Below are 27,427 nucleotides of genomic sequence, written 5' to 3'. Positions count from 1 at the left end.
TTCAGCTCTCTTTTGAACTATGCCACCTGTGTGGGCTCCACCTGTCCTGTGTCTGTCACCCCATCCCTACTTTCACAGCGAAGTCCAGATACCCACCCTTGACTTTGTAAGATGGATCACACACTCACCTGTTGGCCCCAGGGCTTTGCAGAGCAGCTCTCTGCTGCCCCCACATGTTTGGAATCAGCTCTTTACGCAGCCAACTGAGACAACCCCTTGCTTCACGGGGTGCAGTTTCAATTCTGCAAGGACATCTTTGTTCTTGGCCTCCATATGCCTCCCTTGGCACAACGGGGAACCAGGTAGAATGGATGTGTCTGTGTCTGTGTCTATACCTTAATCTCTTATTTATTCTCTTCCATCATCAAAACTAAGTCAGTCGAACATTTTCATGGTCTCTTCTTCCTCTGATCCCCTTCTCTTCCCTTTCTAGAGCCCTCTTCAAAGTGTTAGTCCCTCTGGGTCCTTTTACATCTATTTAAATACAGCAGTCTATTTATCAACTCCCCAGCACCCTAAGACTTTAACTACTTGCTTGTGATAAAATTTCCAAGTGAAAATAGTGATGTTCAAGGACAGGAACTTTCTTACATTTTGAACTTCATTCTTTTGTACAAAAATCAACAAGACTCTCAAAAGAGAGATGTAAAGTGGTTTTATCCCCAAAGTGTAGGATCTTATTTACACAGATTGAATCTCTGTGTAAAGTAATGAAAAATATTTACCGTGATCACATCTTCATTATTCCATTGACTAAATGGATACCACAGTATGAATAATTGATTTACTGTAGTAAACTATTCTAAATAGCAGTGACTTATAGGCAACATTTGTATTCCTTCTATGATTATTATTATAGCAATTAAAATGCTTTTAGTTAATTCCTGATGAATAATGTGGCTCAATATATAATGCATAGTGTTACATAACCACAGCCTCTTTTTCTTTGGTAATTGGTGTCTGGGGTAATTGAACTCAGAATGAAACGTCTGGTATACGTAGTCAACACAATCAATACAGTTCAAGCAAAAGAAGCACATTTTTCAGGGAGAGAAGAAATAGGTGTTTCACATCTGTTGTTTTCTTCTAAGAGAATTAGAAAGATTTGGTGAAAAGGAAAGATACCAATAATATTTACATATTTTTAAACCAGATAGCTTAAACTTTTAAACTGAAATAGCTACCTATTTACAGTTGTAAAGCTCTTTGTTTACACTGTCTGCCTGAAGACGGAGAACAATGGACATACCTTGGACTCCTTCAGTACAGGGTCATCATACACAGATGTGGAGCTGTGCCTTGCACAGGGGTGCCTGGCAGAGGGACTGAATAGGGGTGAGCTACAGCCCACTCTTGGCTCAGTAGGTTGGCTGCACTCTGACTCAGGGCTGTGTCTCCTGGAAGAAGCAGGCACCTCTTTCTAATTTGCACAAAGACACTGTACAGCCAGCCTGACACTGTCTGTGCTTTGTCCTTTTGCCCTGCATGGAAACACATTGCCTTCCCACTAAACTATTTTCTGACTTTAACTTTCTTGCTAATTCCAAACCACTGGTTTCTTCAAAATTAATATTTTCCATTTTTGTCTTGAAAGGAGCACATGTATATGTGGCAGAGACAACATGGGGAAAATCTGCAAATTCCAGTCCAGTGACGTTTTTGTAATAAATTCGTCTTTAGCCATTTGGAATTAGGTGATTTTGGAGACTACAAAAAAAGCAATAAAAGTGAGACATCTCAAGAAAGACAAACTTTGTGATGGTCCAGTCTCAGGGCAACTAGTTAGCTCCCTTGTTTAAAATATCACGATAATGAGCCAGGCTTCTGATTAAAACCCCTAGTTAGCATAACCCAGAGGGAAAACTCTATTCCATTGTCACAGACTGAAACTCCGTTGCCACCAGTGTGTTCTTTGGTACAAGCTGGAATGAAGTCAGGGTACTTCGTACCCATCACCATTACTGGAAAAACAAGTATATGACCAGATGGAAGTACATTTAGTAAAAGTCAGTTCCATCATAACTACAAAGTTCATCACTCCTCATCAGGAGAAAATACATCCAGATGTATTTACATTATGTGACGGGGACCACAGTCAATATGATTGAAAGCCTATAATCGTGTGGTTTTGTCAAGAGCTTCAACAAGACACTGAAGTTTTGCTAAGAAACCAAAAGACCAACTCTAACCCCACTAACCTGACTCCTCTGATTGGCAGTCTAGCTATTACAGAAGTTAAACTTCACCGTCAGTAGGAATACATTAGATTGAGAAGTCTAGCCCAGCACCACGTGAGCTCCCGACCATGTGTTTCTGTGCAAAATGAGTCACTTGATGGGAAACAGAAAATCACTAATAAAGGCTGTTTTTTGTTAATTACACATGGAGTTAGAACCAGAATATGGGAGAGCAGGGTTATATTTTAAGCCAGATTTGAATACTATATATTGAGAGCACACACAGAAAACTAGAAAACTTTTAAGCTGTCACTGACCTCACATGCACTGAAATGGGCTTTGTATCCCCAGGAGCTGTCCTCTCCCGTCTCAGAATTGTTGCTACTTAGAGCAATTTTTATGTAGCTAATATTAGCACAAACCCTTTTTTTTTTTGCTTGCCTGCTTCCTAGCAACCTGAAGCAGCCTATCTGCTTGCCAATCTGTTTTTGGTAAAAAAAAAAAAAAGAACAAAAAACATCCAGTGAATCTGCCCACAGCCCTGACGAGATGCGGATGTATTCAATAAATTCCGTGTTGATTTTGTGAGCCCAGCATAGGATTTGTGTTGTCAACGGTCTAACCTTGCTGCACTTTCCACCACAGGCCAGGGAAGATGTGATCCACATGCTGAAGACGGAGAAAACCAAGCCTGAGGTTCTGGAGGCTCACTATGGGTCTGCGGAGCCAGAGAAAGTGCTACGGGTCCTGCACCGAGACGCCATCCTGGCCCAGGAGAAGTCCATAGGAGAAGATGTGTATGAGAAACCCATCTCAGAGGTAAAAACATACCCCGACGAGTCCCCGAGAAGGCAGCCTCAGAGGGACGTCTCCACATCCTTCCATTTTACACACTTTAACATTTTCTTTCAAAGGCAAGCATTTTAAGATGCCCTAATATAGAATTAAAGTATGATTAAATAATTCATGAATTACATGGATATTATTCATTGATAAGAACTGTAGAAGTATTTCCTTAAATATACTTAAAGCCTGAAATGTATTTCTCATGTGATTATGATAGTTACCTGCTCTTCAGTCTGTGATTCTTTTATATCTCTAAGAGGTGATATGTGTAAAAATATGAGGTACTTATGGGCTTTAGCATTGAGTTTTCAGATTATTATCAAATTGGTAGCCTAAAATTAAATTGATTTTTATTATTGGTATTTATGGTTATAAAGCCACTCCATTTTGATATCTCATAGACTTTGTCATAATTAAAATGGTCTCATGTGAGTGGCTAAAGCATAAAAGTTGAGGCAAAATCCCAATGAGGCAAAAACTGCTTAGGGCAGTTCTTTAGGATGAAAAGGAATCAAATAGGACAATATTTAATCATTTTTATACAAGATTATATTAGGAACTATCGACTACTGTTGTTGATTACCCATGCTACTACATGTTAAAAATACTCTCACATCATAGTAGAAGTCTGATACAGAACCAGGGAACCAGCCGATGGATCTAGCCATACTGACTCTTTGGAAGTCATGTAAAATAAATCATAGATGTGAAATTAGTATCATAAATGAATAAAGAACACAGAAATTAAAAGTGTGAAACAGGGCTTCCTAGGTGGTGCAGTGGTTGGGAATCCGCCTGCCAATGCAGAGGACATGAGTTCAATCCCTGCTCCAGGAAGATCCCACATGCTGCGGAGCAACTAACCCCGTGCGCCAAAAAAAAAAAAAAAAAAAAAAAAAAGCAGCAGCTCAGCTTGACAGGTCTCAGAAAGATCTGCTTTAGAAAGTATTTACAACAGATTGACGGCCCCATAATTTTCTAACGTCTGCAACTAAGATGAACTGGAGCTCTGTTCTCATCTTTTCTTTAAGCATTAGGAGATCATTATCAATACGTGATAGGATAGAGTCAACTGGCTGGGTCCACTTTCACGTCTGAGATAACCCACAGTTATGAGCTGCCTGTGACTTTGGGCCGGTCACTTCAGCTCTTTAAGCCTCAGTGTTCTTCTCTGTCAGGTGCACATCTCATTGAGTTGTGAGGATTAAATGAAGCAACGCCTGTAAAACTTTTAGCATAGTGTCTGGAACATACTAGCTACTCAACAAATATCAGCCATTAGTATTTGCTGGGAGCTGAGGGTGCTAATTGCTCACATTCTTAATTAGTATCAAACTTGGAGGGACTTGAGGAGTAAAAGACATAAAGAGGTCAAAATATCAGTTTTATATTATTATTATAATCACCTGGATTGAAGAACTTGGCTTGGATGAGTAGTATCATTTGGGCTTCTTAGTTCTCTTCTCCCAACTCAGGGCTTGGGATGACCCCTTAAGGGAGAGGTAGGTCTGTAGAGCACACATCCAGAATCACTGCCTCTGACCCACTGAGTTCTCTGGGCAGTACATAAAGGAAGGAGTCTCCAACTTATCTTCAGAAAGCAGGCCTAACCCAAGTGGACAAAAGAGCGGAGCAGAAAACACCCACCTTTCTTTTGGGTTGTCCTTTTGGAGTTGGCTTAAGCTGGGCACACTTCTTGGTTCCTTTTTCCCCTCAACTCAACAATCTGAAGAGTTGCTCCTCTCTTGAGGAGGAGAGAATAAGGAGACAGATGGAAGGACAGAAGCTACTTTTCCCAACACCGGCAAAATGGTGAAGTCCTGCTTTCTGAGAGAAACAGAATGCCGAAAGAAGAAAAGATTTATCTTCCACCACTTATGGATTTTTGGTTTCTTAACCCTTTGGGCTTAATAATCAAGTTCTTGTTACTCAGGAGCAAGAGACTTGCTTCCAAGTTCATGATGCAAGAATCCCGTATATCACTGCTCCATTAGCCTCCTGGGATCGTGAACAGATAGTCTAGCTCTTGTTCCTAGAAGCCATGCTGTACCTCAAGCCAAAAATCTCTGCTCATTCTAATTTTCATACCCAGCTAGGTCATCCAAGAGAACTCACCAAAGATCAAGCAGTGGACCCAATATAGTGGACCCCCCACCTCCTGCCAGGTATCCAGGGAGAAATTAAGCAGTAAATATTAAATCACCCTGAACTTCCTTGTAAGTTAAAGCCCCAGATATCAAAGTTCATAATTCTTAACCAAAATTTCAAAGAAATTAAGGTTTCAGTTTCTTTCCTTCCCAAATTCGTATTCTGCTTAGCCTTAGCCAGAAGGATCTTAATCTTAGGCATTTTCAAAGTTGAATTAATACATCCTGATGTCCTTTATTCTATGTTTATTCAAAAGAGTCATTATTAGGATACCTGCAGTTATCATAGTATCAACCTCACATTCATAAATTGTTAAAAATGCAAGAAAAGCCCCAGCTCTAAGTTCAATTTATCTCAAGTGTAATGATATCCCTTGACCGCTGGACTCAACACAATGCAGGCTCATGTCACTCTTACCAAGATCAAGGCAGAGACTTAGGGGATGTCTAAGGGAAGGAAGGTGGATAGAGAACATCTTCAGCTACAACAGGATGCCGCTCCATGTGGGGGAAGTGGTCCCCATCAGACAGAGCCCACCACCATTAAGAGGTTAATAATTACGGGAAATGGCGAACCCTGAGTTGGGTGGAGGAATCTGTTGCATGTACTATCCTTGCCCTCAGTAAGTGGCACTTAAAACATATCTGTCTTTTTTACAAAGTTTAGGGATTTGCAGTGGTGACACCCTCCATGCCTAGGTTTTATTTTAGGTGCTCTACTTTTCCACCAGCATCTTTAAAACCTTTTTAATCTTTTTCTTTTTTCAACCATGATGCCCAGGCCTAGGAAACCCATCTCATACCAGTTGTTTTCCTTACTGCCCCCTTGTTTCAGGGGAGTTATCATTCCTCCCCGCAAGTGACCCTTTGGAAGCCTGTCTGCCTAGGGACCTAGTGGGGACCATACCTTACCCAGGTGACCGTTCCTCAGAACTTTGCCTTCTCTCATGTTTGAACTTTCTAATTCTTGAGTAGCTTGTCCTACTCAAGGCAACAAAAATATTTTCTTCTGTCATAACCTTTTCTGCAGTAGGAAGGCTCAGCTGAGTTTTATTGTTATTTTGTTGTTTTTAACATTTTGACTAGTGTTTCAAATGGTCCCCTTCTTTCTCTATCATAATTTTAGGGATCGTAGAGTTTTTGATTTGTTTGTTTGCCTCTACTTCCCCTATGCTTTCAGACCCAGACATTTGTTTTCTGGACGTGACTTTCCATATTGTGTATGGTGTGGTCCCCCTCAGTGAGAGAAGCAAAACCAATCAGTTATGAGTCTGCCAGGAGGGTCCTTTGTTCAACACAAATCTTATCTGCTTTTATGTTCTTGGGTTGGATGATCCCTCCTAAGGAGTCTTTTCCCATCACAACACACCCATGTTTGGACCGCATCTGCTGCTGTCCTGCCCAAACCCCTTTCGTTTGTCACATCTTTCCTTCAAAATCTACATCTCCAAGTTTCTTGAGTATGTTTGCTTAGGGCCCATCTACAATGGCTGACACCCTGAAACTCACCCAGAATTCTTCGCGTATCCTACCCTGATTCCGGATTTTAATGCTTAAGTCTGTCTATATTTTATGTAACCACTTTGAATAACTGCTGCAGTCTTCAAGAGAAGGGCTCCCAATTGATCTCATGAAGAACCACCTGCAGTTTTACAGTGTATTCCTCAAACCTTCCCTGGACCCTGACACCCTCTTTGTGGGGCAGTCATGTTGCTCTGTTCTCTAGGCATTCCTATCTCTCCCTCCTCTGTCACCCATTCTGATGCAACAAAGACTAAAATATCTCCTTTTTTATAGCCTTATCTTTAAGGGCACTTAGATCCATTTCCCTTTTGTGTAAATCCAGTTTGGTCTTTAAGACCTCATGTTTCCTCTTAAGTAGATTTCTCTCTTCTTAAATTCCTTAATATTTTTCCCATTAGCCCTCTGTTGATAACAGAGCTAAAATCATTTCCCACACCATGATACTTTTGTCTGAAACATACTGAAATTTCTCCCCATCTCTAGTCCCTGAACTTCTTCCCCACCGATTTGATTCAGGTACACTTTCCTTAGTAAATTCTGGCCTTTGGTGTTATGATGATCTCATTCAATTTTCCTTCCACCTCTGTCCAAGTAGGAGCTACATTTCCAAAGTAATAGGTGCCCATTTCACTTTCTCTATTCAGTAATAAGAACTACCATTCCTCTGTGCTTGAGCCACAGTTTGGAGCCTGAAAACCAAAAGCCATGGGACACAGTGTACATGATTAATGAATCCACTGAGCTCGCAGTTACAGGATGTGGTCTTCAGAGTCTCTGGACAAGCCACACCGATCCAAGAGGTTAGCCCACCTCCGTTCTCTCCTAGGAGCTCAGTGCAGTTCCAAACAAAATAACGAGAAACAGGGTCTGGCACAGCTGATCTGTTGCTACCTATGTTGGTTCTTACATCCAGAATTTCAAACTAAAAGCTAGATCCCCACACACTAACGCTTTATTGCTAAAGAGGAATTTACAACTTTACAGTTTAAAATCTGGCTTTGCAGTTCTGGGTGAAAAACACACTGCATACACCAATGTCTCAGCATCCTTCCAGATGCATTAAGGGACAAAAAGACTGTCTTCCTGGTTATGCAATCAGTGCTGAGGTCAAGCTGTGCTGGTATGGGTGAGGTGAACATGGCCCACAGAGATGAGAGCAGCTACTCCAGGGGCCTAGCCCCAGCATGGTAGCTGCTGAGAACAGTCAATCTCAAAGGCCCACATGGACAGAATATACTAAGGCTAAGGCCTAGCAGTCCTACCTAAGCTGCCCCAGAACAATTAATCAACATATGCTGTTTTTCCTCCAGATGCCCCTACAATGTCTCTCTCTCTGGATATCTCAGTCAACCATCCAACCAATTATGCCCCCATCTTTCCCTCCCGAGTTCCTTGAACAGACTGCAGAAGGGATAACTGCTGGAGTCTGACAGATGCCTTGAATATTAACTTTATTATTGGCATAAATAGATAGATGACCACCACCAGGTTCCTATTACTTTCTCTCCTAGACTTTGGAGGGAGCACCTGAGGGAGAGTTTGGGCCTTCAGAGCCAATGTACCATCTTATTGCAGACTGAGTAAAAAGTAAGAAATGAAAAGGCTGGGCTGTTCATTCCCAGCTCCCTGTCCCAAATACAACCTTTAAATACATTATCCTTCCTTCCTTAGCGAGGAGTGGGTCAGGGTACCAGGAAAGAGGTAGAAGCTGATCTTCCAAATACTCTCAAAAGGAGGGAAGGCCTTACTTTACAACAAAGTAAGAAGGATCAAAAATGGAAAAGAGTTGCTCCTTCTGCATTTCTGATGATGTCCCAGCAATGCTTGACAAATTGTATAACATATGGTGAAAATCACACTTGTGGAAAGATGGAGAGTTCTTGGGGAGAATATTTTGTAATAGGGAGTTATTCCAGTGAGAAAACCTCTTGTATAGACTGTCCCTTTAAGACTGCAGAAATTTGTCAGAACACATAAAAGTACGATTTGCCTCCCTGATGATCTCAGGTATGACTGACCACCAGTTAACCTGGGCTTCACCAGTCTGTCTGGTCACCTGCTCTTAGGCAAAGGGGGTGGAGGTCTAATCAGAAGGCACTGAGGGTTATGGGCACAATATCTCCTTTATATTGGGCCCCGCAAAGGATGCATTTACAATGAAAAGTAATGCAATTGTAGAGGGAGTCTCAGATCCTCCTTATGACTGAAGGGCAAACGTGGAACATCAGGGGAATAGATCTGAAGCTGGTACCCACGGAGCTACTCCACTGCGTCTTACTGAGATGGCTGTGGGATTAAGAATGGATTCTAAATATGTCTCATTCACCTAAAGCAGTGGTTCTCAACGGGGGTGGGGGTGGGTTTCCTTCCAGGGGACATTTGACAATGTCTGGCGGTAGTTTTGTCACCACTGGAGGTAGTACCAGCATCTAGTGGGTAGAGGCCAGGAATGCTGCTGAGCATTCTCCAAAGCACAGGACAGCCCCTCAGAAAAGAATTAACTGGCCAAAAATGTCAGTAGTGCTGAGGGTGAGAATTCCTGCACTATAGTTTGAAGAAGAGAGTAGGACGGGGTACCATCGATATTGTAAGACTGGGTCCAATTTAAAAAGCATTTATTGAACACTTAATTTGTTCCAGTTGCTGTGCTAGGCACCAGAGACTAAAAAGATGATCAAGGCATGGTCCCTTAAAGATCTTATAGCCTGGCCAGAGAAATAGGCACAAAAAGCCCTTTAATAATAGTTGATGAGATCTCCTTTAGCTTGAGATGTGTACTCTCCATAAATTCTGAGATTCTTCCTATATTTAGTATCTCTGGAAAGAAGAGGATTGTGGGTCCTTCATATACTTTTCCTAGAAATACACTTAATTGTAAGCCTAAAAAAAAAAAAGTTGCAATTTTTGATAATTTCCTCCTCCCAGGGGAGAAGTTTGGTACATGTACATGTCAAGCTCGATATTTTTCTGAGATTAGGTGGGATGCTTTTCTCTTTCTTTCTGAGTATAGGGCTTCGCTGTCTCACTGAAACAGTGAGTGTGCTCTCCTGAAAGTTTACGAACCACAATGTTCACAGAAAAAAGGCCAGAGGCCAGAAGTTACTGCAGCCTTATTGTGGGTAGTTCATAAAGCCAATTGGCCTAGAGAAAATGATGGAATGGGAAAAATAGCAGAGAATCGCAGACTGCATGCCCTCCCCTTCAGGTAATAAATCACTAGACCAATGCAAACAAATTATTTAGAGTCATATGTAAATGAATAAAACATTAAGCTCTTTCCCATGTTTGCTTCCTCAGCTGGACAGACTTGAGGAAAAACAGAAGGAAACCTACCGGCGCATGCTAGAGCAGCTACTGCTGGCCGAGAAGTGTCACCGGCGCACAGTGTATGAGCTGGAGAACGAGAAGCACAAGCACACGGACTACATGAACAAGAGCGACGACTTCACAAACCTGCTGGAGCAGGAGCGGGAGAGGTAACTGCACACGCGCGTCCAGCAGGGCAGCGCTCAGGTCCTGCCCCTCTCGTCAGGGATCAGATTTCCATCCAGTGACTCCGTGGGCAGGTGCTGGGGCCCTAATTCCTAATTTCTGAACGGTTTGCAGAGAGTGAGACAGACTTTGCCTGGAACTATTAATGTGAGCATCTTGGGAGTTCATACAAGTAGGACCACACTGTCCCACTAGGATGTGAAAAGCCGGAAAGCCACAAACTCAGGCAGCTTGTATTTTAAATTGATCGATGAAGCACCTTTTGAAAAGCCTCTCTACTAATTGCCTTCTGTTAGAAATGACCTACTTTTTCTCTTTGGGATTAAAATCCACTTTTTCAGAGAGACAGATTATTCAATTTAACCGTTTAAAATGAATCCTATTCATTCTTAATACTGGTATAGAAAATCCTATTATTTGGTTGTATATAAATTACTTCCTGACTAGAATTACCTGCTTAACTTTCTCAGGGTTGTATAACTCTTAAAACTCAGTGTAAAACAGAACGAAACAAAACAAAAATTCATTGCTGAGCCCCGAACACTGTAGGTAGTTTCCACAGACCAGGGATTGCCATATTTGAAGCAGAGACTTCAAATTGAAACGCTTTGTGGTGAACTCTTTGATACTATCCAGTTTTTTCAGTATCTTCTTTTTAGCTTATTCTCTCCTTTTCTTTCCCTCAGCTGAATGGTTACATCTGTGAATTCCACAGTCTTTGAAACCAATGACTTTGAATCCTGATGATTTGAGTTACCAAGCGTGTCTGCACAGTGTTTAGGACTTGCAAATTAAGGGCCACTGGGAAAGAGCTTCAAGAGTCCCAGCTGTGCTATATCTATTTAGTTACAAAAAGGAGATCTGGTTTCCCAGATTAATTTATTTGCCAGAAAAAGTTATCAAGATAAGAGTAAATAATAAAAAGTTAAAAAAAATAGTAAATAAAAGCATGAAACAGAACAGGTTTGTGTTAAATTTTTTAAAGTTATTGGTAATATTTATTTATTATTGCACTTGTTACATCCCTTGAGGAAGGAGAAATGGAATGGGAGCAATAGCTGGAGTGTTATGTACAATACCCTCCACTTACGGTTTCTTTAAGCCTGTCTTCTGCTCCTGGAGGCTCAAGTCTATTAGCTTCTTGTTTGGACAAATAGATGGTCTAATTTGATATTTTGGGGCAACCAAACAGTGAGAATAAACTCTACCTCTTCAACCTCTGTAAACTTTCCAAACTCAAGCATAGGTATTGCAAACAAGGTTTTAATGATCATGTAAATTACATATATCTAGGTGTCTTGGGTAGGAATGTGGTCAGATAAGAGTAGCAACTTGTTTGCTATTTCTTTAAAAGATCTGAAATCTAATAATTTTAAAGAACAGCTGTGTGAATTAATTATTTTCTGATCACTTTGTAAATCATTTGGTCTAGAATCAAATATGACTGCCTTTTCTACAATTTTCCACCTAAGCTAAATGCCTGAGGTGAATTCACCTACAGAGTGGTTGGTTTGAATGAAGTATGTGGATGGAGACTGTACTTACCCAGCTGTTTTTTTTCTTTCTTTTTTGTTTTCTTAATTTTTGCATACTGTGGGAATAATTAAAATAAAAACACTCAATGGAGAGCTCTAAAATTCACAAAGTACTTTTATATTCAGTATACAGTGAGCCTGTCCCAAGTGTATTTGTTTACTAACTTCATGTCAACCAGTTCGAGACTAACACTTCAATCCCCTGGCCCCCTTTTAAAGTTGTTTAATTTTATTAGAGCAACTATGCAACAATTTCTCCTGAGCAAAGTGCTATACAGGAGATTTAAAAAATCAAAGCAGGACTTCCTAGGTGGCGCAGTGGATAAGAATCCACCTGCCAATGCGGGGGACACGGGTTCGATCCCTGCCCCAGGAAGATACCACATGTCACGGAGCAACTAAGCCAGTATGCCTCAACTATTGAGGCTGTGCTCTAGAGCCTGTGAGCTACAACTATTGAGCCCACGTGCCGCAACTACTGAAGCCCACTCACCTAGAGCCCGTGCTCCACAACAAGAGAAGCCGCCGCAATGAGAAGCCTGGGCACCGCAACAGAGAGTAGCCCCCACTCACTGCAACTACAGAAAGCCGGGGTGCAGCAACAATAGACCCAATGCAGCCAATAAATAAATAAATTTATTTAAAAAAAATCAAAGCAGAATTTAAATATTATATGTATATAATATATATATATAACATATATATATATATCATGATGCTTTTCATGCTTTGATCAGCACCACTGAGCTATGTCACCAAATGTACATGTTTTAGATAAGAATCTTTGACTCACTAAATATCCAACCACTTTAAGGTTTTGAAATAGTATTTTTGACTCAACAGGTTATGCTTTAGTGCTTTAATATTTTCCTGTTAATGTTTTCGCCCAGGCCACCCCCTTGACTGGCTGCCAGTGCACACCTGTGGGCACATGCTGACCAGCACACATTATGCTAAATGAAACACCCTCACTAAGACCCTAATAACTGAAGTTGGCATCTCTGAATTTCTGTGTGGTCTGATCTGAGGCGTCCATAGTGACTGGTTTTGCTGAGTTCCTGGGGCAGTGAAGCCTTTAGGATTTTCTCAAAGGTCAGGCCTGGGATTCCTGCTGTCCTTTGGAAGAGGCCCTGCTAAATCTGCTTTGGGGTAAATCCTCTTTTTGAAGTAAGTGGTCATAACTAGATCTACTTACGGGGGCTGGCAGTTTGCTGACCCCAGGGCTTTCTTCCCCATAGGCAATGTCACCGGGGGCAGGTCCCCACCAGGATCTGGGCTGTGGTTCAGCCAGGCCCCAGCACAGCACAAGACCGCAGCACCTGCAGGGGAAGCTGGGCAGCTGCTGATAGAGAGCTGGCGTTTCCGAGCCCGAGTGGGAGTCCTGGCATAGAGTTCCAAGTCCTTTGCTTCTTTGTTTTGCACTCCCTTACCTCTTTCTCCAGAAAAGTCCCTTTTGTGAGGAGAAACAAAAAAGGAGAGAGAGCGCCAAGAACTTCCCTTCAGAAACATTTCCCTTTATTTCTCCTGTAAACATTTCCCTTTATTTATTTCTCCTGTGAGCTTGAGTCAAGGAAGGAACAAATGAGACTTGAGATAAGCCCAGGTGGTTTGCACCTTATAATCACCCAGGTCCTACTGGGGGTGTGGCTCTGCAGGCTGCCTCCACCTAGACAGCTTTCTGGTTTCGTGGCGGTGGGAGGAGGGGAGGGGTGCAAAGCCAGGGGACCCTCCAGACATGCATAGCATCTAGGCTCCTTTCTCTGTGCTCCTCCTGCTCTGTAAGGGTTTCTCACTTCCTCTGGAAAATGGTTAAAGATAATAAAAAGGGACCCAGGCAGACAGGATCAGTAGTGATCCAGATTCAGATATTTGATGAAACCAGAAATCCCTAGCTTTCAACAAAAGCCTTGGTTTAACTACCATTGCAAAAGACTTCTGAGTTCAGCCCTTTCAAGTCCCTCATTCTACGGGTTGAGTAACTGAGGCCCAGAAAAATTATGCAGCTCAACTAAGATCACAGTGCAGGCCACTGGTTCAGCATTGTTGTACGAATGAGCCCCTTGTGCAGAATGGCTCGTTTTATGTTTTCTTCGTGAGTGTGTGTGGGGGGGCTCCCCACCTCCAAGCTCTTATGTCCAAACTATGACACAGAATCTTAAAAGGCAGAATGACGGTTATCAGGAGGATATAAACATATATATTAGGACCAGTGGTGTCTTTAGACTGTCAAGATAGGAGAAGCTTTGGAACAGCATCTGTTGGCAGGAGCAGCCTGCGGACTTGTTTGGAGTGGAGTTTGAATAGCACACACAGTGTTCCACTTCTGTTGCATTCTGATGGGAAGCTGAGGCTGGTTATGGGGGAACTAAATAAGGCACCCCTCCAAGCTACCTCCTTGCTATGGCCACTGACCTAGACCCTGAAAGTGTAAAAACTAAGGAAGCCGAAATTATGTTTCACTTTTCAGGAATTGTTAAATTCATCCTATATAAAAATTCCACAAATTAATACCTAAAATGGACAGGAGATTGTTCTGGGCCTCTTTTATTCTAAATCAAAAGGCTGCTCATAATCTATTACCATCATTTAATGCATATTTATTTCTACAAATTGTCATATTCCCAAATTAGAAAGTGGAAATAGCATGAAAAAAATGCATTGGCTTAACTAGCATTGTTTAAAATATAGATGAAAATATCCTGCATTGCATTAATTAAGATTAGATAAAGAAAGCTCCCTTTCTAACTGCTATATTCTGTTTGGTCCATATTTTGAGTCAACTTGACCTTAAAAGGCATAATTCTGAGCACATGAGATCACCTTCAGAGTTTATACTTTATTCTCTGTATGAACTGCAAGACTTGTAATTTTAATCTTACACTTTCTCTAGGGCTGCTTCAAGAATGTCAGAATAGAGAGAATACAGTTACATCAAAAAGTGGTTTTTGGAACTTAAAGAAATATTTGAGGGGGATGTGTGTACGTGTGTGTGTGTGTGTATGTGTGTGTATATAATGATGTGGGGAGGGCTGTCTGAATCTATAACTGTAGATATCGACTTTAAAGCTTTCGGATTCTATAGGCTCAGCTGGGGCTACATAAATAATTACATCATTGTATAATATTGCAGCAAGCCTTCCAAGTATAGGTTCATTTTTTTAAGACTACAAACCAGCACCTCAAGAGAAATCTCTTAACTTGTGAAGCAGTGAATGCAAGAGCAGGGAATTGATGGAGGGGAATCTTTCAAGCCCCATTTTGGTATTGTTCCTTGAGGCTGGTGGCAGTGGGACAGGCTGCACCGTTGCACTTGCCTGTGTGGGGACATGACCAGTCAGAGCAAGTTTGTGAAAAGTTGCTCTAGTGGCCTGGGATCCTGGGAGATATTCTTCGCCCACTTTATAGAAAAAGATGCACACCTGGTTCCCTGGCTTATTTTCCTTAAGTTTCTCAGATTTAGATGCCTTATCTCTAAACTATCACAATAAAATGGGGTTTTCTCACTGGTAGCTTGGAGAAGCACAATAAAGCACTTTGTAGAAAAAGATTGCTGCTGATGTGTAAATGATCAAGTGTGATCAAGCAGAAAGTAACCCATCGGTGGAGCGTATCTGCAGGAAACAGTGGAGCCCTCTTGTCTCTGCTTAGCCCTCGGCTGCATGCTGCTCACTAGCTGGGCTAGATTTCATTGACCCCTCCTGATATGCTGGACGCATACACACTGGTTTCATCCTTATAAAATTGTGTGAAGTATAGTTACTATCCCTATTTAGAAGATGGGAAAGCAGGTTAAATTCCTTCCACCAAGGTCACTTGCCAACAGTGAATTGGGAGAATCAATGATTTATTTTGTTTGTTTTTTTAATAAATTTATTTATTTCATTTTTTATTTATTGGCTGTGTTGGGTCTTTGTTGCTGCGTGTGGGCTTTCTGTAGTGGCAGAGAGCAGGGGCTACTCTTCGTTGTGGTGTGCTGGCTTCTCATTGCAGTGGCTCCTCTTGCTGTGGAGCACCGGCTCTAGGCGCGCGGGCTTCAGTAGTTTCAGTGAGTGGGCTCAGTAGTTTCGGTGAGTGGGCTCAGTAGTTGTGGCGCATGGGCTTAGTTACTCCGCAGCATGTAGGATCTTCCTGGACCAGGGCTCAAACCCGTGTTGCCTGCATTGGCAGGCAGATTCTCAACCACTGCGCCACCACGGAAGTCCCCCGAAGAATCAGTGTTTGAACTGAGTTTCCTACAGTAAAAACAAACAAACAAACAGAAAAAAAATGTTTCCATTTCCAAGTTGTTACCTTCTGATTGTAATGAACACCTCATTTCTCCAATGTTTGGAGGAAGAAAAGATGACTTAATATGTCGACTCCTTGGATGGCATATCCATTCTGTTGCAGGTTCAGGATTCACATTCACAGACCTTAACCTGTCATGAGATATGCCACCTACTATCAATATCCCACTGACCAAGAAAATTGCTGGGAATGGACAGCTTCTGAGAAAGGAGAGGAATTAGAATTCAGAGACTCAATCACAGAAAGAATATGTTTTACAGTTGATTTTCTGAAAGAATGCCAGGATAAAACTCCACTTTCCAATTGCTCTCACCCTTGCAATGTGCAAATCTCACTTCCTACTGGAAAATCACAATTTACATTTTCTCAAACTAAGATGTTTTGAGAACAATGCAAAGTATTGGAAAAGTAAACTGTACTGTAGTCTTGGGGTAGTTGTTCTGTAGTTAGATTGTAGGTAGACTCAGAAAAACTGAAAACCTGCTACAGAGAATTCAATAAAGTGAGGTGGCAAGGTACAAAACTACTTTGAAACAATATTCGAAAATCAATAGTTTTCATATTTCCAAAGGACAAAATAATATAAACTGTGTTAAATATTAACTATCTAGGAAGAAATGTAAGAAAGTGAAAGATCTACATAAAGAAAAAGTTTTAATGCTACCTAGAAATCCAGAAAAAAGATTGAGACCAATGAAAAGGCTTACCATTCTAAGACTGGAGAACTCTATGTTGTAAAGATGTCATCTCCATATATTAATCCACAAATTTAATGTGGTCCTTATAAAAACACTACCAGATTTCTTTTTTTAAGCATGAGAACTAAATGAAGTTATTCTAAAGTTCATATAAAAAATACACAAGCAAGAATAGTCAAACACTGAAAACAAAAAGTAGTAGAGAAGAAAAGTTTCCAACTGGAAAACAAAACAAAAGAAAAAAACAAACAAAAAAACCCCCCCAACAACTCATTTTAAAGCCACAGTAAGTAAAATAGTGTGTCATTGATACATCAATGGACAGATCAATGGACCTGATATATTTCTGGAAATAGATTATAGTAGGTATAGAAATTTAATATGTGTTAAAGATGGCATTCCAAATCAGTTGGATAAAGCTGAGTCTCTCAGTATGGCTATTATTATAGTAATTTTTATGTATAGGATAGGTAATTTATTTGTAAACAAGAGACAGTTGCCCATATTATAGCCAAGGTTGTTTTTTTCTGTCCTGACCTAGTTTCTGCCATTTCAGGAGAACCATCAATATAACCGTTGTGGTTTATGTCAAGGGAAGATTTAGCATATACTTTTTAAGTTTCCAAAGAATAGATAAATCCCACGTAATAAAAAATTATATTTGAGGAATAAAATATATAGCAGGAAAATGACTTTCTACCAAAAAAAAAAAAAAAAGCAGTATTATGATTTTTAGCCACATAAAATTTTATGAGAAGTAAAAATATGTGGTAACTATAGACATCCTTTGGAAGAAAAACTGCTCTAGTAACTTTGCTGAGGTCATAAATCTATGGCCATTTTTCTATAATTTTGTATATTAAAAATTAATACATTTAAAAAGAAGTGACAACACATTTTATATAGTGAAAAGAATAAAGCTTAAGCCCAATTTGGACTGATTAGAATAACCTGAGGAATAACTATTTTCTTTCCCCAACAGCTGCATAAAACAATGAGAAAAAAAGCTAATCTAAAGAGTTGTACCTAATAGTGTATCAAATTGAGGGGTTTAAATGCATGTATTTTTCAGAGAAGTTATTATGGGTTATTAATTGGAGTCGAGATACAAATTCACTTATTTAGAAAGTCTAATGCAGCTTTGGCTTATAATTTTTGGATCAAAAAGTTGATTGTAAGTGGTACAGTATATATATGAAAATAAACATTCATGCCAATCTTCACAGTTAATCAGAGAGTTCTCAGGAACTAGACCAGATGGGAAGTTTTAAGAAATACACCATGAAAATCATTAGGAAATAACAAACAGCCCAGTTAGAATGGAACTTTGATTGGCAAATTTTCAATCAATAACTACAGCCTTAGAGTCTGCTCAAGTGGCAAAAATACAGTGAATAATTTCCTAATGGAGTGACAGATTTTAAAAATAATTTCTGATCTATCAATACACTGATACTATCAATTGTAATCCAAGGAGTGGTAATGCCAGGCAGTTTGATCAATTCTAACAGGCATTCTGTAGATTAGAAAATATAAAACCAAAATCTCCTATAGTTTTTTTGTTTTTTTTGTTTTTGGTTAATTGAAACATTAGTGAGATATGTAGAGAAAATACCTGAATCCAGGTTGCAAAAGCAACTGGGTTGAAAGTGAACATTTCCAACAACTGATTGGCTGGTTTTTTTGCCCCCAAATTCCAAACTAGTTGGATTGAGTTCTTAATTGAGCTGATAGTTTATTTCAGCATCATGGACAAAATAAGGTATTGAAAAGTAATAAGTAAGATTATTCTGGAATGAAAAGCCATGGGAATGCTGCCCTAAATTGGCAGCCGTAATAAATACCAGGCAAAAGAGTTTTTTGCACAAATTCATACACCAAGAAAGAGTTAAGAAAAGAAAGTGCTGGAAAAATATGTTATTTCTTAGCACCTACAGTGAATAATTTTTTTTTTTCCAGGATGGAGGAAGGTGCTCAAATTAGCATTACAAATCCTGGATATCAGAGAGGGAGTTGAAACTTGGGAAGGTGTGTTTTTACTGTTTGGAGGTTGCTCCTTTCTGGCTCCTTGACAGAGTGTGCACTCTTTTTCCAAGAATGCTTGTGTTTGGAAAGTACTTCATGGTGGTGAAAAGTTTAAACAGAAAGGATTAATCAAAGGTTGGGTCTTTCATGCTCAATGCATAACATATTCAGCTCTTGGATGAGAACACTTAGCTAGGAAACTATTCAAATAATATTCAGGGGCCGAATGTGAGCTTCAACTGCAAACTACAGGTCAACTTACTTAATCTTAACTCATTCCTCTTAAATTCAGAAATGATGTGCCTTAAGGATTTGCTTTATATTTTCCGTGTAGCTCTCAATATCCTATGGGAGTTCACTGAGAGTTAGGGTCATTTATTTTATTCGGAAATGCTAAGGAAGTACTTGTGTCTGGCCTGAAATGTGAAATGTGCTGAACTCTGACTGTTCCGCACCCACTGTGCTTTAGAAAGGGGGAATTCTCTGGTCTACCTAATCTTTGTCATTTGTAACAATGTCACCAAATCCTGCAGTATTCTAATAATGCAAGTGTTCTTAATTTACTCATTTATACCCACCATCCTTCCCTCCGATACTTTCTGATTTGCTCAGCTTTCCAAGGCTCACAGATTTGTCTGACTTCTGCAATCTATAACATTTGAGAAGCTTTGGATTATATTTCTCCCAAAGAAGATAATTGTGTGTAGAACTACTGCCCAGACTTAATACACCAAGACCAAACATCCAGAGAGAGAAATCTTGGAAGACAGTTCTCCTGCCCCAACTAAGGAATGCAAGCGCAATGCTTCTCACACATCCTATGACTTTCTTCTCCCAGCCTGTCACTTCAGCGCCCCGTGCATCCACTTCTCAAAGTTCTGGAACACAACCTCCTCTGCTGCAAAACATGTCTCTTGAGATGAAAGCACAGTGAATTGGCAGGCCCAGTGATCGCCCACACATTGAGAAACTTCTGCTTGCCATATGCTAAACTAGATCTGTCTCAGAAATGTTCAGGAAATGTGTCCTCTTTATCTCCTGTTCACTTGTGTTTCTGACCAAGGGGCTATAGATCAAAGGTTCCAATGACCTTCTCCTTGGGTTCCATTAATATGCACAGAACTTAGAGAAACATTTTACTTTCTAATTCGCTGGTTTATTATAAAAAAATACAACTCAGGAACAGCCAGATGCAAGAGACACATGGGGCAAAATATGGGGGGGTGGGTGCAGAGCTTCCGTGTCCTCTCCAGGTGTGCTACTCTCTCCAGATTACCACCTGTTCACCAGAAGCTTCATTCTTTTGCGTTTTTATGGTGGCTTCATTACGTGGGCGTGGTTGACTAAATCATTGGCTATTGATGATTGAACTCAATCTTTAGTCTCTTTCCCCTCCCTGAAGGTCCAAGGGGTGGAACTGAAAATTCTAACCCTCCAATCCTTAGGTTACCTAGGGGCTTTCACCTCGTTAACGTAACAAGACACCTTTATTACTGTCATCCTTTAGGAAATTCTAAGGGTTTTAGGAGCTCTGTGATGAAGACCAAATATATGTTTCTTATTACAAATCATAATATCACAGGAACAATTGTAAAAGCAATTGTAAGCAATTGGTTTCAAGAGCTCCTTGTTCAGGTCATGATGCTCAGTGACCACCTTGATGTTTAAAAGAAGGTGGGAGGGACTTCCCTGGCAATCCAGTGGTTAAGACTTTACCTTCCAATGCAGGGGGTGCAGGTTCAATCCCTGGTCGGGGAGCTAAGATCCCACATGCCTCGAGGTCAAAACACCAAAACATAAAAAAGAAGCAGTATTGTAACAAATTCAGTAAAAGATTTTAAAAACATGGTCCACATCAAAATAAATAAATAAATAAATAAATTAATTAATTAATTAAATAAAAAAGTTGGGATCCTGGATACTCTGTTCCTAAGATCCAATGCTCTAAAAAGTTATGATTGTTTTAGAAGTTTCCCACCCACAGTACATTTAAAACTTGACTTGAGGGCCCATAATCACAATAATACTTTCCATGTGCATTACATTACATTGGAGTACACATTTCAGTTAATACATGCTAAAAAGTTTAAGACGGAGACCCTGCATTTGATTGTATGTCATTCATTGAAAAGAAAATTACTAATATTCTTTAGACAAAAATGTTTAATTCACTGAGTAAATTATAATTGAGTGAATGTTCATACTTGACCAGTTCATTTGGGTGTTTAATACGTTTCTCCAACTTAATGTGTCCAGAATGGAACCCTTGGCTTCTTCCTGCAAATCTATTCCTCCTGTTTGTGACCATCTCAGTCAACGGTACTGCAATCTAATTACTCGAACAAAAATTCTAGCAATTATCCTTAATCCTTGTTTTTCTCTCAGCCTTTAACATATAAACATCAGTAAGTTGTATTGATTCTCCTTTCAAATTCTATGTGGAATTTGTCCATTTTTTCCCAGAACCATTGCTACTGCCCTAGTCCAAGATAAAGCCTTATCCAAGCCACCATCACACTTTTTGTCTGGGCTGCTGTAATAGCTTCCTTCAGACATCTTGTTTCCACTCTTGTCCTCCCAACGCCCAAGTATAGTCTGTATATATTAGTCATGTAAATCAGATCCTTCAGAATAAAATCCAGCTCCTTACCATGATGTGGCAAATTGGGCTAAGTGAACTTGCTTTTTCCAATTGTCAAATCTTACTGGAAGGTTTTAGTAGCTAATGACACATGATGTGTCATGAGGAAAGCAGCTCTCTAACTGAATTTTGCCACAGATATAGTTATTAGGAAGCAATGCTTTTAAACTTGGCAAAGCTTCAGTCCCCCTCCTGCCGACAAGACCCCCACCTGAAAGATTCAATCAGGCAGAGGCAGCAATATTCTAGCTACAGGATCAGCTAATTTTCTACTTAAATTTTCTAATTAAATTTCTACTTAAATTACTTAAACTAGGCTAAGCTTGGGGAACAAAGGATCAGATGAAGGGCTGAGTCTGGAGCCACACTCCAAGGACATCAGGCTGCTGGGCTCACCAGGTGCTCATGTCTCATTTCTACAAGGATGAAGTTGCCACACATCTTGAATCGCTCACTTCACTAATGGAAAAAAGGGATTTCTAACCTTCCTCATGCTAATGAGAAAACCTTCTAGTGCATGTTGAAACCATGTATCTTATCAGAGCTGCCTCTGGAGAACACACTCCTGGTAAGGAGACTTCACATGTTAACTAACTCCCTCTACCAGTCACTTGAATGGACCTGGCTCCTCTCTTCCTTTGCCCTACGTGCTCTGGCCATGCTGGCCTTCTTTCTGTGCCTGGAACCTCCCACTCTCCTTCCCACTTCAGGGCCTTTGCATCTAGAGCCCCTGCCTCTGCTCTTTGCACGGCCTTTTTTTTTTATTCTTCAGCCTCTAAGGTCACTGCCTTAGGGAAAGAATTCACAGAGCAGATGCCCTGCCCTCAGTCACCTCTTTTGAAAACACCCCGCTCCCTTTCCTCAGGGCATTTATCATTACAGCATGAGCTTCACCAGGATGAGGACCTTGTCTACCCTGTTCACACCATATCCCCGTGCCTAACACAATTGCCTGATCCTTGGTGGGCAGCCAATTCACAATGAGTGAATGCAATAATCATTGGGGAAATGCAGATCAAAACCACAATTCAATATCACCTCATACCTGTTAGATTTGCTGTAATCAAAAAGACAGGAGATAAGAGTTGTTGGCAGGGATACGGAAAAAAGGAATCCCTGTTGGTGGGAATGTAAATTGGTTTAGCCTCTATGGAAAATAGTAGGAAGTTCTCTCCAAAAAATTTAAACTAGAACTACCATGTGATTTAGCAATCCCACTTCTGGGTATATATCCAAAGGAAATGAAGACAGGACAAAGAGATATCTGCACTCCCATGTTCATTGCAGCCTTATTCATAATAGCTAAGACATGGAAACAACCTAAGTGTCCATCAAAGGATGAATGGATAAAGAAGATAAAAAAGATGTGATGTATATATGTATATAATAAAGCCTTGAGAAAAAAGGAAATCGTGTCATTTTTGACAACATGGACAGATCTTAAAAGCATTATGCTAAGTGAAATAAGCCAGGCAAAGATAAATACTGCATGATAATCACTTATTCATGGAATCTAAAAAAAAAGTCAACTCATAGAAACACAAAGTAGGAAAGTGGTTGCCAGGGGTTGAGGAGGTGGGGGAAATAGGGAGAGATTAGTAAAAGCGTACAAACTTTCAGCTATAAGTTGAATAATGTCTGAGAATATAATGCAAAACATGGTGACTTGACAACACTGTATTGTATAATTGAAATTTGCTAAGAAGGTAGAACTTAAATGGTTTCACCAAAAAAAGAGAGATACATTTGATAGCTGTGTTAATGGGGGGGAATCCTTTCACAATGTATATGTATATCCAATCACCACCATATACACTTCATCTTACAATTTTATTTGTCAATTATACCTAAATAAAGCTGAAAAAAGAAGATGTGGTCCCTGCCCTTCAGGATCCTGTTGACTCAAAAAAAAAGTGCACAACATGAGAGTTGCGAGATTAGTTTTACTGGGGACAAAATGAGGACTGCAGCCCGGGAGATAGCATCCCAGATAGCTCTGAGAAACCATTCCAAAGAGGCAGGGGGGAACATCAGTATATATGTGGTTTTGGTGAAAGGGAGAAACATGCAATCAAGCGCCTCTTGTTTACAGAAGCTTATTGCTACTCACAAGGAGCAGTCATCACCATGAAGGATTTTAGTGTTTTTCTAGATATGAGGAGATACAAGAATTGGGCTCAAAAGTTGGCCCCTGAAAGTGTCTGATTATCTGAAGAACTGCTCTGCCAGTTTTTCACAGAGCACAGAATGCCTCATTTCAGCTCTCCACCCTGAGCACTTTTCAGGGGTACGTTGGCAGTCAGCAGCTGCAGCAGCACATGATTTAATCTTCGTAGAGGTAGCTGCCAAGGGCCAATTGCAGTTGACAATCCAATAGTGGGATGTTTCTAGCTACTGTGACTCTAAAGAAGGTCCTATTGCCCATTTAAACATTTCCTCTTGGTTCCAAGAGGCTTTAATAAGTAATGTCATTTGTCCAGGGAATCTTAACTAATTATGATAACACAACTATATTAGGAGAGTCTTAATAGTAGGGCTTTAAATTAATTTTGAATGTAACTATAAGCAAGGAAGGAAAAAAAACACTGCTGTGATTGACATTTATGGCATTTGCTTTAATGACTTTTCAAAGGTGATAAAACTTTTCTCTTGCTATTATCATTTGTGTCTGAATATTGATTTGATATGGTTTTGAACATAAGCAATGACTCCTCAGGACTATAACTAGGAGCAGACTGAATGCAAGATGCCATTTGACTATATAAGCAATCCTGTCTCCTTCATTCCCTTTTGCAGCATGGATTTGTATTGTCTGTGTCAAATTTACACCACAAATTTGTATTTTTGCCAAGTGCCTACCATTTTCAAAATAAATAAACTGTGCATAAGCATATTATTACCTATTGCCATAACCTATAGCTTTGACTCACATTGTCATCTAATTCTCATAATAACCCTGTAAGTTAGCATCTGTATCCCTATTATACAGCTGGATAAACTGAAGCCAGAGGAGCTATAAAACATATTCTCAGTGCCCTACCAAGTAGATGCCAAGCCAAGGTTCAACCTTGGGTCTGTCAGTTGCCAAGAAGCCACTTTCTGCAGTGCTCACCAACTTGTGTACAACAGGTGGTGGCTGTGGTTTCTTCTTGAATTTGTTTTTCCCATTCATATTAAAGCAGTTGGAAAAAACCCTCCAAAAAAATTAAAAAAGCAAAAAACTATAAACAACTAATTGGTTCAGTATCTGTAATTTTACCTTAACCATGACTGTTGCTTTAGGTAACTTTTACTAAAATAACCCAACAATCAAAACATTTATTCAGAACTGCAACCCTGCAACATGCACTAATCATTATACTTAGTTCATGCTATTAAGAAGATAGATATGTCTTAAAGCAAAAGACATGATTGAACATTAGGGAGGTAGGAAAGCAATTATCTTTAACTTATTTTTCCTTCATATTTTTTCTATGCCATAGCATAATAGCTTAAATATAATATACAAGTTATCTGAGGACTTAAAAGTGTTCGGCAAACATTTCATTCTGTTAACTTTAAAGTTAATTTGACTAATTTATGTGGTAATATTCTTTTATTCTATAATTAAAATGGAATTTAACACAAATGATATAAACATTCTATGCATATGGGTTAGAAAAACTTATACTGGAACTTTTAAGTTACATAATGATTTTTTGACTGAATTATCACTCATTCACAGACTCAGGAAAGAAAGAAGAAAGGAGACAAGGAAAAAGAAAGGAAGAAGAGGGAATAAAAGAAAGAATGAGAAAAACCAGTCTGAAGGTGATAGAAGATTTTGAGAACATTTGTGTGAATGATGTTACAGATATTCCCTGAACTTTAGCTGACTGTATTCACCAGCTTTGTGTTTGTGGACGGTCATGGTTTTTTGCCATTTCAAAACAGTTTTAGGAAAGAAATAAATTCAGCTAAAAAAAATTTTTTTTTAAGACACAATAATCCTTAAACTAATGGGTATTTGGCATTCTTTGGCGCAGTTTTCATTCAGATAACATATAAATTAACCGGCCCTTTGAAACCTGAATCCCCTCCTGTTGGCTGAACGTAGATAAGGCTCTAGGGGGATCCCTATTTATTTAAATTCCATTGACTAGAACTGTATGGACTTTAGTTTGAAAAATCAAGAGCGAGGCCCATTTGACATTTTATGCATATCTTTTCTTTAACTTTTTCCTCCTCCCCAACTTCAACCCCCTCCCTAGCGCATTTTCCTCAATGTGGGGCGTAATTCCCATTCACTGGCTTTGCTTCTTAAGAGCTGCCTTCCCTTCCCGTCATGGGCAGCTCCACCCCTTTTCACGGACCAAAGTAAATCTGCACAATAATGAACCGTAGAAGGGAGGAATGACATCACCGGTTAGTGGTCCCGAGCTGTTTTGCACAGCATTCACCTTTCATTGTTCTGATGACAGGGTTGGAATGTGACGGTTAATTCCCTGTGGAGTAGGGGGCTGAGCTGGGCCTGCTGCTGTTGAACAAACTTCACTACCCCCTTATAAAAAACAAAAACAAAAACAAAATCAAAAGCTACCATGCTTGCTAGTATTAAGGTAAGGAAGTCAAGATCTGTTTTGATTTAAGCAATGCTAGTTCCTTTGGTCCATGCGCATTTCATTTGTTCATGGGCTTCCTTGGCAGTAAACTCATTTCTCAGGGTTGTTGCAAAGAGCATCTTGGAAGCTGAGTTTGGACATTTGTAGAGCCTTGACTAATCTGACAAGGGCTGTAAGAACTCGACAGTCTTTCAACTTTCGGCTACAGGTTTTACTGAGTGTGGACCGTGACAGCCCTTGAAAATGACCAGCTTACTGTGACTTTCCTTGATACCTCAGACTCTTTGATTGGAGCTGGCCAAGATGCACCTTGCGGTATGAAGCGTGCTCCTGTTTTTCTATGGAGGGGAACAGTAATCTCATCCTACAGAAACTTGGGGAGTTTGTATAAGAACGGAAAGCTCTCTTATCTTGCAGCCATCAGTCCTACTAATATGTTCTGAAGGCTTTTAACAATCTTTCCATGTGCTGTAAGGTCTCTTCTAACTTGTGATTTCTTGGTGAGCAAAAAACTAATTCGAGGTAAAAATATTATTTTTGAAGTTTTTGTTATTGTTATGTGGATTTTCTGCAGATCTCTCTTTGCATATGCGGAGAAGGCTTGTAAAAGTTGGCAGTGAACTAGATTGCACAGTGATCTAAAGAAACCCGTGTTTGTTCTGAAACAGTGTGGCAGCGATAACAAGAATAAGAAAGCAAACAGGGGGTTTTATTTTGAAGTGTAAATGGCATTAAAATTTGGACGGTGTCAAACAATTGTGTAAACAGTTCAACTTTAGTAGTTCTTCAAACTGCCAAAAACATTGTTGGAATTTAGCAGAGTGTATAAAAATAAATAGCCTGTATTTAGCACTCAGTAGGGCTGGAGGATGGTTTAAGTCTTTCTCAGGAGAACTTCAGTTGGTCAAAATCAAATTCTTATGGCCTGATTTCAGATTCATATGACCCGTTGTATAGAAATTTGAACATAAGGGCAGATGGTATGGTTGTCATTTGTGTAGATTTAATTTTGTGTAACATTGATTGTTAATGTTTTGTCTCTGTGTTTAAAGTGATGAAAATCTTGAGTTCAACTGTGATGAAAATCTTGGGTTCACTACATTGATCTGCCTGTATTCTTAATTCCTTGTGACTGGATGAACTTCTGTTTGCTTGTAAAACTAAATATCCTTTCCACAGCAGAAGGGCGCGTGCACATTTCTTTTTCTCTAGATTAACAATAGTCAGGATCAATACAAAATTAAGTCTGAGGTTTTGGAGTTTTGCTTATTGTTTTGGCTTTTTATTTTTTGAATTAGCTTTTAAAGTTATTAATAATTTTTAGATAAATGGCAACATAATTTTTAAAGTATATAGTGAAATTTCACATATGCCTATATTTAAAAGCTTTTTAAAAAGACCTTTAGGTACAATGGCAGTAAATTCTATTGCCGTTTTAAAAAGGAGAGGGTTGT

At 39.8% G+C, this 27,427-nt stretch overlaps 1 protein-coding gene across 2 annotated transcripts in view; it reads left to right on the top strand.

The window, feature by feature from the left end:
- Positions 1-27,427, top strand: part of FILIP1 (filamin A interacting protein 1) — a 200,506-nt gene that overhangs the window by 131,247 nt on the left and 41,832 nt on the right. For both annotated transcript variants that reach the window (XM_057739733.1, XM_057739732.1), the window contains exons 3-4: positions 2,823-2,996; positions 9,992-10,170. In XM_057739733.1, the coding sequence (XP_057595716.1) occupies positions 2,823-2,996; positions 9,992-10,170 (353 nt within the window). The remainder of the gene's footprint in view (positions 1-2,822; positions 2,997-9,991; positions 10,171-27,427) is intronic.

This window comes from Hippopotamus amphibius, chromosome 6 (genome assembly GCF_030028045.1).
Source record: "Hippopotamus amphibius kiboko isolate mHipAmp2 chromosome 6, mHipAmp2.hap2, whole genome shotgun sequence".
NCBI lineage: Eukaryota > Metazoa > Chordata > Mammalia > Artiodactyla > Hippopotamidae > Hippopotamus > Hippopotamus amphibius.
This window is presented reverse-complemented; position numbering and strand designations above follow the sequence as displayed.